General features: G+C 52.1%; 1 protein-coding gene across 3 annotated transcripts in view; it reads left to right on the forward strand.

Moving 5' to 3' along the window:
- Positions 1-13051, forward strand: part of KAZN (kazrin, periplakin interacting protein) — a 194866-nt gene that overhangs the window by 101999 nt on the left and 79816 nt on the right. For all 3 annotated transcript variants that reach the window (XM_025367047.1, XM_025367054.1, XM_025367063.1), the window contains exon 3: positions 7075-7211. In XM_025367047.1, coding sequence (XP_025222832.1) covers positions 7075-7211 — 137 coding nt within the window. The remainder of the gene's footprint in view (positions 1-7074; positions 7212-13051) is intronic.

Below are 13051 nucleotides of genomic sequence, written 5' to 3' on the forward strand. Positions count from 1 at the left end.
AGCTGGGATCGTCTGACGTGGACCTCTTCCTCCCTCCTCATCTCAGCCCACGTTTGTCCAGGGTACACCGGCTGGAAATTTTTACAAGGGCTCCTGACCTTGGGACATCCAGGATTGGGCCCACAGTGGTGGTTTGTTTAGTTTGAGATGGAGTCGCTCCTCCATGTCCACATCTGGGTTAGGGGCTGTGGCATCCAAAGCCAGAGAAGGAAGAAAGGTCTGTGGTGGGAGCTTGAGGACAAACTGAATGTCACCTCATTGTGTACATGACAGAGCCCAGAGGCTCCTTTGTGTCGTTTTTAGTTGTTCTCCACTGGGCATTCATTCCTAAAGACTCAGCTTTCGTGTTTTCTCGGTCTTTCGCCTGGCAGGGCCCAGCCCAGAGACGTGCCACCATCGTGGGGCCACAGCTGGGCCCCTGGTTACACCCTAGTCTTAGGCATGCATGTGGCCACCTCTGAGTTGGAAAAATAGGTCCCTCCCCACACACCCTCCCTCCCACCCTCAGAGTCCCCACATTCCCAGGAGCGGGCTTGTCTCATTCCATGATCCTGCTGGCCTGCTGGGCATGACATCACCAGTCACCATGGCAGTGGTTCCAGTGGCTTGGCTGCTGGAATAGGATCCGCGTGGGTGAAGCCAGATGATTGGGAGGTCGCACAGAGCACTGGAGAGCTAGGGGCTGAGTCAGGAGGCCAGTCCCAGAGAAACACAGCCATGCCTTACAGGCTGGCAGCTCATCTTGCGTTAGGAGCATTTGGGGAACATCAGAATGGGTTTTGAAAGGGAGAAAAAAGCAGAGCTATGAAGAGGAAAGGAAGAGTTCCAACCAGGTGCGGTGGCTTACGCCTGTAATCCCAGCACTTTGGGAGGCCAAAGCGGGCAGATCACGAGGTCAGGAGATCGAGATCATCCTGGCTAACACGGTGAAACCCCCGTCTCTACTAAAACTACAAAAAAATTAGCCGGGTGTGGTCCCAGCTACTGGGGAGGCTAAGGCAGGAGAATGGCGTGAACCCGAGAGGCGGAGCTTGCAGTGAGCCAAGATCGCACCACTGCACTCCAGCCTGGGAGACAAGGCAAGACTCCATCTCAAAAACAAACAAACAAACAAACAGGAAGATTTCCACTGCATCATTTTCATAGCTGTGTGTAGAATTTAAATTATTTCTTGGGGGCCCATCGCACCGGCCTCATTGTTTGTGTAGAGTTGCAGCACCTGCCATGTGCAAACTGGATGTCGCCTCCTTGTGTACACGACACAACTTGTGGCACCTTTGTGTTATTTTTGGTTGTTCTTTACCTGGCATTCATTCCTAAGGATTCAGTTTTTGTGTTGTCTTGGTCTTTAGCCTGGCAGAGTCCAGCCCAGAGTTGGGCAGAGCGAGGAGCGCCCGTGGAAAGGAACCATGAAGTGAAGCCTCATGGGAGAGGGTGGCAGCACATCTCATGGCCTGCCCTGGTGTGTCTGTTAGGAATGTGCTGGGCTGCATGTAACAATAAACCCCAAAACATTGGGGTTTGTTATTCTCCTGCTGTAAGGCATCCTGGCTGGGTGATACCATCAGGGACCCTGGTCCCTTCTGTTTTTCTTTCTCCTCCCCATTCTTAGCTCATATCTTCCATCCTTGTGCTCAAAAAAGGGCTTATAAAGAAAACTAGATTTCCCAGTGGGTATCTGTATGCATCTTAACTGCCAGAAGTGTGACACGTCCCGCTTGCAGCTGCAGGGGAGCTTGCGAAATTGAACGTTTTAGGTGGGCACATTCCCCACCAAACAGAATTGGAGCATCATGGTGAGGTGGAGGGTGGATGGTGCCAGTGCCAGCCATAGGTGTGAGTTCGTCTCCTCTGTGAGAGCGTCAGCCTCCCACAAGGCAGGAACCATGTCTGGCTCACCCCTGTCTTCACAGCAGCAAGCCTGGCATATAGTAGGTGCTTAATTGAACAGTTTGGGAAGAGCTGCAGGTCCTCTCTTAGGTAGGAGTGAATAATCTAAAGGCACAGGCCCTGCTCTTGCTCTCAGAGAGCCCCAGGTTAGATGCAGGAGGCATAGCCTCCGCCCCACCATGGAGGGGGCCCACATGTTGCACACGCAGAGCCAGGCACATGTACACACACCCCCTGGACTGCCAGATAAATGATAACACGGATGGAGCAGCAGGGAGGCCCAGAGAGGCCACAAGAGGCTGCACTTCACCCTCTCAAAGGCCATTTGTGAGAGGAAAGGCCTGGGAATGCCATGTGGGGGGCCTGGGGGGTCCCCTCCCAGGGTCTCCAGCTGCCAAGAGCAGAGTCTGGAGTTTGGTTCTCATGGAGATGAGGATAATGTAGGAGGCAGTGCAGAGTCTACGGGTCTGGGGGGCGTTCATTTCCAACCAGAAGGCAGAGGCATGATTTCCCTGCCAACCAAAAGGCAGTGGTGTAAATCCCCCAGGGAGCCCATGCGACCTGCTCAGTAGCAGCCTCTTTCCACTGGGGCAGGAGGGCCCAGTGAGGCTCCCAGGAAGCCACAGTGACAACATGGCTGGGGTCGGTGCCCTTGCCCTCCAGGAGCCACTCCCCAAGCTCGGCAGTGCTCCCCCGCTACTCTCCAGCCCGCCAGCATAAAACCAGCCGGAAACTGAGTCAGGCACCCGTTCAACCCCAGCTGTGCCATTAACCGGCTATGTGGTCTTTGTTTCCCCCTCTGTGAGATGGGATGATGAAAATACTCACCCATGCACCTGCCTCTCCTAGGAGGGCGGCCAGGATCCCGTGCGCATGTGCAAATGGAAATTTCCCATTCATCAGCGACAGCGGGGCCCGGCTCTTCCTTAAGGAGCCTTCTGACCACGTTGCATCTTTATTTTTATTTTGATTTTTATGTCTTACTTTATTTTTTGAGACAGAGTCTCACTCTGTCTCCCAGGTGGGAGTACAGTGGTGCAATCTCAGCTCACTGCAACCTCCACCTCCAGGGTTCAAGCGATTCTTGTGCCTCAGCCTCTGGAGCAGCTGAGACTACAGCCTCATGCCACCACGCCCGGCTAATTTTTGTATTTTTAGTAGAGGCGGGGTTTCACATGTTGGCCAGGCTGGTCTCGAACTCCTGATCTCTAGTGTTCCGCTCGCCTCTCAAAGTGCTGGGATTACAGGCCTGAGCCACTGCGCCCGGTCATACATCTGTAGATGTTGGGTTTTCTTAATGTGAGATTCACCAGCAATGTGGTCACACCATGTGAGGGACAGGGCACAAAACTAGCCTAGCTGTGCCAGGGCCTCCCACCCACTGCCTGAGGCCTGCAGGGCCCACCCCCTGCCTGGCAGTAGTAAAACAGAAGAGTCCTCTCTCCATGGACTCCACCGTCCTGGCCCTTTAAGGTTCCGGCCCAGCAGGCCTGGAATTCCAGCCCTGGTGACCTAAGCTGCTGCTCAGCCAAACCAGCTGGGAGAGGACGGACCCAGCTACGGGAGCCTGGAAGCTCAAAGCTGGAATTGAAAGAGCTGCCTGAGACCTGGTGTCCCCACTGTGTGGACCTCCTCCCCATGACTCTGCACATGGTGACATGGCCCAGCTGACCCGCCTCCCACCTGGGGAGCTTACGTTGGACACTGGACCAGGAGCTCAGAGTCCTTAGTCCTTAGGCCATACCTCGTGTCCCCAGCTCTCTCATGTACACAGGCTGAGTTTGCAGGATTGGACGTTCAGGACAAGATGGGATGGCACAGTCAGGATGGCACAGTCATCACCATCCGATGGCACAGTCAGGATGGCACAGTCATCACCATCCCGTATTCTACCCTCAGCTAGCCTTGGGGCTGGGGACCCTCCAGGTTTTGGGAGCTTCACTGTGGAAGCGGCAGAACATAGGGTCGAATGTCGACTTTGGGGTCAGACATGGCTGTGTGATTTTAAACAAATAACCTAACCACTCTGGCCTTATCAGGCTGGAATTTTCCAGAGCCAAAGAGTTGCTTTGCCTCCCCAACCCCCACCACCACCTCCACAATTCCAGACACAAAGAGCCTGTGGAGAGGGGTTAGCCTCAGAAACCCCTCCTTGGTATTCTCTCCAGGAGAAGGACGGAGCGCTCGGGGTCTGGGCAAAAGCCATGGAGCCCACCCTTATAGTCAGAGGCTGCCCTGAGTCTGTTCCATGCACCAAGGAGCCAGCGCTGTAGGGAAAGAGAGTCTGGAGGGGGCGGACATCATGCTGCTTGCAGGTGGCTACTCAGGGTGTGTTTTGTTTTGTTTTGTTTTGTTTTGTTGGTTTGCTTTGGTTTGGTTTTAGAGACTGGATCTTGCTCTTGTTACCCAGGCTGGGGTGCAGTGGCATGAACATGACTCACTGCAGCCTCGACCTCCTGTGCTCAAGCAATCCTCCCACCTCAGCCTCCCAGCCTCCCAAGTAGCTGGGACCACAGGCATGCACCACCACAATCAGCTTATTTTTTTAATTATTACTTTTTGTAAAGATGAGGTCTCACCATGTTGCCCAGGCTAGTCTCGAACTCCTGGGCTTGAGCGATCCTCCTGATGGATCCCAAGGTGCTGGGATTGCGAGCAGGAGCCAAGGCGCCCAGCCTTATTTTGTTTTGCTCTTTTAACAGCTTTATCGACCTGTAATTGACATACCATACAGTTGATCCATTTTAGGTCATTCAGTGGTTTTTAGTATGTTCACAGAGTTATGTATCCACCCCAACAACCAATGTGAGAACATTTTTATCACCTCAAAAAAAAATCCCATACTCTTAGCTACCACCCCTCCATCCCTGATCCACCCCCACACCTGGCCCGAGGCAGGCACTTACCTCCTTTCTGTCTCTATAGATTTCCCCATTGTGGACATTTCATATAAACTGAATCACACATATATGGCCTTAGTGACTGGCCTTTTTCACTTAGCATGTATTCAAGGTTCATCCATGTTGTTGTAAATATCAGTACAGTTGGCCTCTTTATCCATAGGTTTCACATCTATGGATTCAATGAACCATGGATTAGAAATACTCAGGGACCAGGCACTGTGGCTCATGCCTGTACTCTTGGGAAGCTGAGGCAGGCAGATGACTTGAGGTCAGGAGTTCGAGACCAGCCTGGCCAACATGGTAAAACCCCATCTCTACTAAAATTACAGAAATTTGCCTGGCGTGGTGGTGGGCACCTGTAATCCCAGCTATTCGGGAGGCTGAGGCAGGAGAATCACTTGAACCCGGGAGGCGGAAATTGCAGTGAGCCGAGATCGCAGCACTGTATCCCAGCCTGGGTGACAGAGCAAGACTCCGTCTAAAAAAAAAAGGAAAAGAAAAAAAAAAACTCAGGAAAAGAAAATGAATGGTTATATCTATACTGAACGTGTACAGATTTTTTTCTTGTCATTATTCCCAAAACAATACAGTGTAACAACTATTCATATGGCATTTATATTTTACTAGGTATTGTAAGTGATCTAGAGATAATTTAAAGTATATATGGGGGGATTGTGTAGGTTGTGTGCAAATACTATGCCATTTTATATAAAGGACTTGAGCATCTGTGGATTTTGGTGTCCGGGAGTCCAGGAACCAATCCCCATGGATACTGAGCAATGGCCCTTCTTGTTTTTATTTATTATTAAGTAATATCCCATTGTGTGGATATATCTCATTTCGCTTATTTATTTATCCATTGGTGGACTTTCGAGTTATTTTCACCTTTTTGGCTCTGATGAATAATGCTATAAACATTTGCATATAAGTTTCCGTGTAGACATATGTTTTCATAGCTCTTGGATGTACGCCTAGAAGTAGAATCGCAGGGTCGTATGGTAAGTTGATGTTTAATCTTTGGAGGAGCTATCAGACTTTTCCAAAAGCAGCTGTACCATTTCACATTCCCTCCAGCAGTGCATGAGGATTCCAGTTTCTCCACATCCCGCCAACCCTTGCTATTGTCTGTTTTCTATTTTTAGCTATTCTAGTGAGTGTGAAGTGGCATTTCATTGTGGTTTTGATTCGCATTTTCCTGATGACAATTGATATTGAGTTTTTTCATGTGCCTATTGGCCATTTCTTGGAGAAGTGTCTGTTCAGATCCTTTGCCCATTTTGCTTGTTTGTTTGTTTGTTTGTGACAGAGTCTTGCTCTGTCATCCAGGCTGGAGTGCAGTGGTGCAATCTCAGCTCACTGCAACCTCTACCTCCTAGGTTCAAGCAGTTCTCCTGCCTCAGCCTCCCAAATAACTGGGATTACAGGCACACACCACCACATCCAGCTAATTTTTGGTATTTTTAGTAGAGAGGGGGTTTCACCATGTTGGCCAGGCTGGTCTCGAGCTCCTGATTTCAAGTTATCTACCCGCCTCAGCCTTCCAAAGTGCTGGGATTATAGGCATGAACCACTGCACCTAACCTGCCCATTTTTTAAATGGTTTCCTAGTCTTTTTATTATTGAGTTGCAAGATAGACTTGTATTTCAGATAGAAGCCCCTTATCAGATATAGGATTTGCAAATATTTTCTCTCATTCTATGGGTTGTCCTTTACTATGATATCCTTTGAGACACAAACGTTTTTAATTTGGATGAAGTCCGATTTATCTGTATTTTCTTTTGTTGCTCTACACTTTTGGTACATGTCTTGGTTTTAAGGTAATACTTCTCCCCATGGAAGAAATGAGGCAGGAGGGGCTGTTGGGCTGGACTGAGTGGTTCCGGTGGGCTCAGGGTGGCCCTGGGGTTCCTTTTGACAGGGAACTGAGGCCCTGTCCGCTTCCTGAACCATGGGCCTCTGGAGCCCACCAGGACTCAGTTCTTTGTTATTGAACACTCAGCCAGCTTAGGGCTGGGAAAGCAGTTTCAACAAGGACTTGCTCCCTGGTCAGATCGACACAGCTGAGATGTGAGAATCGGGGCTCTCGATACAGGTGAGCCTGGCTTGGAATCCCGGGAATGTCACCAAGTGGCAGGGGCACATGGGAAGGACACTTCGTCTTTCTGAGCCCTGTTTTCTCACCTGTTACAAAGGTGACAGTGGTGATGCCACTTCTCAACACTCAGGCATCTGGAGGGGACAGCTGGGGTCTTGGGAACTAACTCTCTCCTTTATCCCCAGCCATGAAAGCTGACCGGAAGCGCTTAAAGGGCGAGAAGACGGACCTGGTGAGCCAGATGCAGCAGCTGTATGCCACACTGGAGAGCCGCGAGGAGCAGCTCCGAGACTTCATCCGCAACTATGAGCAGCACCGCAAGGTCAGCCGCCGCCCTGCCCTGTCCTGCCCTGCCCTCCCCTCCCCTCCCCTCCTGACACACCAGCTCCCACCTCCCCTGCTGGCTGGCCACCTTCACAGGGTCTGCCTCTCGAATCCCCAAACACAGATAGGGAGGCCTTTGATGTGTCCAGCCAGGCCTAGGCACCGAGAAAAAACCAGCTCAGCCCCCGGAGGGGGATCTCCATGTCTCCTGGGCAAACAGGACAGCATGAACTCAGGAGTCCAGAGGGTTCAGATCCCGGCTCCTCGTGTGTGTGCCCTTGTGCATCTCCCTTGACCTCTCAGAGCCTCAGTTTCGTCTCTGCAGAATGGTGATTGTGGTGGACCTTTCAAAGCTACAGTAAGGATTCAGTGAGATGATGAATGCCGAGCACTCAGCCTGGTGCCTGGCACGTAGGAAGCATCATCAATAAGACGCATAGCTAACATTTACTAACACCGTAAAAAAAGTGTGAAGAGAGAGCTGGGGAGCCCCAGTGAGACAGCAGGAAGTTCTGCTTATAGGGAGGGAGTCTTGGAAGGCTTCACGGAGGAAGTGACATATGCACTGGGCTCTATGGGGTGAATAGGAGTTTATGGGTCAGATAACTGAGGAATTTGTTTCACCATGTATCTCTCTGGTATCTGTGGTATGACATGCCAAAGAGGACAGCAAAACTTTAAAAAGAGTCAGTCCCCTGGCCAGGCACGGTGGCTCACGCCTGTAATCCCAGCACTTTGGGAGACCCAGGTGGGTGGAATGCTTGAGGACAAGAATTCGAGACCAGCCTGGCCAAAAGCCCATCTCTACTAAAAATACAAAAATTAACTGGACATTGTGGTGCACGCCTATAGTCCCGGCTATTCAGGAGGCCGAGGCACGGAATCACTGGAACCCAGGAGGTGGAGGTTGCACCACTGTACTCCAGCCTCGAGCTGAATGCACCTCCGGCCTCTGTTTTCTGCCCTGCGGAGGCACCTTGGTCACAGCCCTTGTCACAGGGTGTTCAGCTTGAGGCTCCTTTTCTGAACAGTGGGAAGGAGCAGGCCAGGGGAATGAGCCCTTCCCAGATGCTGCCTCTGAGCGGAGTTAAGAGACCAGAGTGTTCCAGACTGGATTGGAATCTAGATGCTTGGCCCCCACCACCCACTTTGGTCTTCACCAGTGATTGCTCACTGTCACCTCCCGGGCACGCACATCACTTCCTTTCTATGATGAAAGGAGCCCCGAGAGTTCTCTGGGCCAGGCCGCCACAGCCCCTGACGGGGATCTGGGACTTCTAGCTGCCCTCAGTGCCCAACTTGAGCGCAGGACCCGGCTCCCCCATCCTGCCTACCTGTCCCACCCACCCCCGCCACCCTGCCTGCTCGGCCCTGCCCTCCCCTGCCCTGCCCAGCCTGCTCCACCAAGCTCCCCCTGCCCTGCCTACTCGCCCCAGCCCTCCCCTGCCCTGCCCTCCCCTGCCCTGCCTGCCCAGCTCCCCCTGCCTGGCCTGCTCCACCCTACTCCCCCTGCCCTGCCTGCTTGTCCCAGCCCTGCCCTGCCCGCCCAGCTCCCCCTGCCCGGCCTGCCCCACCCGGCTCCCCCTGCCCTGCCTACTTGGCCCAGCCTTCCCCTGCCCTGCCTGCCCAGCCTTCCCCTGCCCTGCCTGCCCAGCTCCCCCTGCCCTGCCTGCTCAGCCTGGCTCCCCTTCATGTTAGATGAACTGAGCCTCCCCATGCCTGCCGCAGGCAAACGGTTTGGCAGGAAGGGGACGACCCAGAAGCGAGGCAGAGGGAGGCAGGGGAGCCCGCAGAGGCTGCTCTCTCAGACCGTGGCGTGAGCCCGCAGAGGCTGCTTTCTCAGACCGTGGCGTGAGCCCGCAGAGGCTGCTTTCTCAGACTGTGGCGTGAGCCCGCAGAGGCTGCTTTCTCAGACTGTGGCGTGGGAAGCAGCTCGTGGGCCTGGGGTCTGCTCCTTAGGGCGAGGCTTTCTCAGCAGCATTGCCTTTGGCCACCAGCAGAGAGTCAGAGGCCAGGGGCCCAGAGTGACCTCCATGCAGAGGGAGGGGTAGGGGACCCCGCTCTCCCGTCTGATGATGCAGGTACACGTGTATGCTCACAGGCGCGTGCTGTGGGAGTTACAGCGTGTACTTCAAGGGCTTGCAGGCAGAGTTCTCAGAGCCTCGTGTGTGTCCATTCATTTAACACCCACACGGACACTGGGGGGCATATGGTTATCCTCCCATTTCACAGATGAGCCGACAGACACAGAGAGGGGAGATAACTCATCCACAGTCATGCAGCCGGTGATGGCAGGGCAGGGGCTTACAGGGCCTGGGTGCAGAGCCTGCGTGCCTTCCCCCTGGGCTGTGCACCTCTTCTCCCAACCCCATCACCCGCTGGCACTCAGCACAGCATCTTCTGTTCGCCTCTGCTCCCTGCCTCCCCTTCTGTGTCCACCTCTCTCATTTCTCCATCCTCAGCCCAAGGAGCTTGGTCTTTTTTCAGTGGGCAAGGCAGGGAGAGCCTCTGCCTGAGCAGCCCCATGCCCAGGAGCACAGAAACCTAGTTACCTCTTGTTTATTGGGAATGGGATGCAGTGGGGCCGAAGAACCAGCCCACAGCCTTCAGTGATGTGCTGGCCCCAGGGCAGGGACCCTTTTACTTTTCCCCTCAACCACCAGCTTCCTCCTCCTGGGACCAGGGTTGCACAGGGATTAAGAGCAGACAGCTAGGTTAGAATCTCACCTCTGCACTCGCTAGGGGGTGGCTCGGGCAAACAGATGACTCTCCCTGGTCTCAGCCTTCACATCTGCAAAGCAGGATAAAGATTGCAACTACTCACAGCCCAGTGCTGTCAGCGCTAAGGTTCCCAGGGCATGAAAAGCAAGGGGAAGTAGGGGCATATGCCTGCTACTGTTATGGTCATTATCATTATTATCATTATTGCCTTCGTGGATTCGGAGTCAGCCATTTGATCATGAAATTTCCACAGTGGATTTCGAAGCACTTCTGCTGTCCCCTCACCTGCCACTCCCTGGTGTTGGTCTCATTGGCAAACCCAGAGAAGGAAATGAAGGTCCCAGGTGGGCAGGAGTGGAGCTGTGGCTGGTCCCACACAGACGCCAGTCGTAGGCCTGCTTTCTGGGAAAAGGTTGGAGAGGCAGGACCTGTGCAGAAAGGAACCCAGACAAGACCTTCTGGGAGGGACAGAGGGTCTCAGAGGACCCAGGAATCAGGAGCTAGAAGAAGGAGCTCCCTGAGAACACATGCCCTGAAGAAGGACAAATCAGGATTTAGAAAAGCAGCCAGTTACGGTGGCTCACGCCTGTAATCCCAGCACTCTGAGAGGCCAAGGTGGGAGGATCACTTGAGCCCAGGAGCTCCAGACGAGCCTGGACAACAGAGTGAGACCTCCATCTCTACAAAAAAATTTGTAGCCGGGCAGGGTGGCACACGCCTGTAGTCCCAGCTACTTGGGAGGCTGAAGCAGGAGGATTGCTTGAGCCAGGGAGGTTGAGGTGGCAGGGAGCCAAGATTGTGCCACTGCACCCTAGCCTGGGCAACAGAATGAGACCCTATCTCAAAAAAAGAAAAGAAAGAAAGAAAAAAAAAAAGCAAGAGGGTGCTGAGCAGAGTCCAAGAGGATCCAAAAGATGGCACTGTTACCAGGTAATCGTCCTGGCAAGGATTGTGGTGACGGCTGCCTTCAGAGGCCACCTCAGCAGGAGCTGGCATGAACATAGTATTACCTATAGCAAATGTTTATTGTGCACCTACTGTATACAAGCATGAACATGGTATTACCAATACCAAACGTTTGTTGTGCACCTGCTGTATACAGGCATGAACATGGTATTACCGATAGCAGATGTTTATTGTGCATCTACTGTATACAGGCATGAACATGGTATTACCAATAGCAGACGTCTATTGTGCACCTACTGTATACAGGCATGAATGTGATATTACCAATATCCGATGTTTATTGTGCACCTACTGTATACAGGCATCAACGTGGTATTACCAATAGCAGATGTTTATTGTGCAGCTACTGTTTAAGGCATGAACATGATATTACCAATAGCAAATGTTTATTTTGCACCTGCTGTATGCAGGCATGAACATGACAAGTAACAGACATCTATTGTGCACCTACTGTATACAGACATGAATGTGCTATTACCAACAGATGTTTATTGTGCACCTACGGTATACAGATATGTATGTGATATTACCAGTAGCAGATGTTTATTGTGCACCTACTGTGCACACACACTGCCCTCATCTCTTCACATTTGCTACTTTAATACCAATCCTTTGAGGAGCGATTGTCCCTATTCCCCCCATTTAACACGTGAAAACTAAGACTGAGGTAAAGTCTCAGGCCCAGGGCCACATCATTATGGAAAGGGTAGAGGCAGGGTGCAAACCCAGGAAGTCTAGTCCCAGAGTCCCGGCCCCAGAGCTCATAGGACCGGGCCTTGCCCAGGCTACCCTCCCCATACCACTCAGTACGTGTTCAGAGGACCAAAGGAATGATTCCCACTGTATGCCATTTTCAACAACCCAAGGCCGACCACAGAGAGGAGGTCACAGCTGTCCCCATGAGCTGTGTGTGGGTAGAGCGCTGGCTATTTCAGTGACCAGCCTAGCATTTCATACCAGTGCTTCTCTGTGTCTTTTAATGATATGTCAAATTTGTTTTTTAAAATTGTTTGAGCAAAAATGGTACATTTTCATGGGGTACATAGTGATGTTTGGATCCATGGGATGTATAGTTATCAGATCAGGGTAATTAATATATCCATCTCAAAGTGTTACATCCAGCTCAGATTTGGCAATAAAATTCCCATGGAGAGCACCGTGTCATTTTTTAAGTCATAGGTGACTAGGGGCATCCCCCAAGTCTGACCGGCAGCTGGGGTGGGGTTGACACTACTGAATAGAAGCCCCGCGGCTGTGGCTGCCAGGCTCCCTGTGGCCACAGCTGAGCAGCCAGTGCCACTTTTATTGATTGGCTTCATCATGCCCTTCAGGTTCATTTAGAAAAATGAAACTTGGAAAACACTCATTTATTAACAATTAATACTTTAATACTAAGATGTTAATATTAGAAGTAGAGAGAGTCGCTCCTGTAGGTCCGGCAGATCGGTGGAATAGCAACATTCAAACATTATTTTAGTCATTGTTGGGTCCAGCCCCATTTTACAGGTGGGAAGGCTGAGGTCCACAGGGGTCAAGTGACTGACCCAAGGACACATGTTTAGAGCCAGTTTGGCAAAACTGAAGCCACAAGTCCTGGTTGTATTTCACCTCTTCCAAGATCTTGCAGCTGGTTATCAAAAATGATTTGCATTTTGTGTGCAAAATAAATGTCCTCCTGGAACAGGATGACTGGAACCCTCAGGTTCCCTGGCCCACTCAGCTGTGCCCACTCAGTCTGCCGTGGCCCACCCAATTTCTCCATGAGACCCCTGCAGGACTCCACGGGAGCAGGCAACAGGAAGGACCCCAGACCCTGAGCTACTGGGGGTAGGGGAACGGCACAGGAGGAACAAGGCTGCTGAGAAAGGAGGGGTCTTGGCCTGTCCAGAATGTGGCCGATGACCGGGCATGGTGGCTCACGCCTGTAATCCTAGCACTTAGAGAGGCTGAGTCAGACAGATCACCTGAGGTCAGGAGTCCAACACCAGCCTGGCCAACATGACGAAAGCCTGCCTCTACTAAAAATACAAAAATTATTCAGATGTGATGGTGTGCACCTGTAGTCCCAGCTACTCGGGAGGCTGAGGCAGGAGAATTGCTTGGAGCCCAGATGCGGAGGTTGCAGTGAGCCGAGATCGCACCACTACACTC

Source organism: Theropithecus gelada, chromosome 1 (genome assembly GCF_003255815.1).
Source record: "Theropithecus gelada isolate Dixy chromosome 1, Tgel_1.0, whole genome shotgun sequence".
NCBI lineage: Eukaryota > Metazoa > Chordata > Mammalia > Primates > Cercopithecidae > Theropithecus > Theropithecus gelada.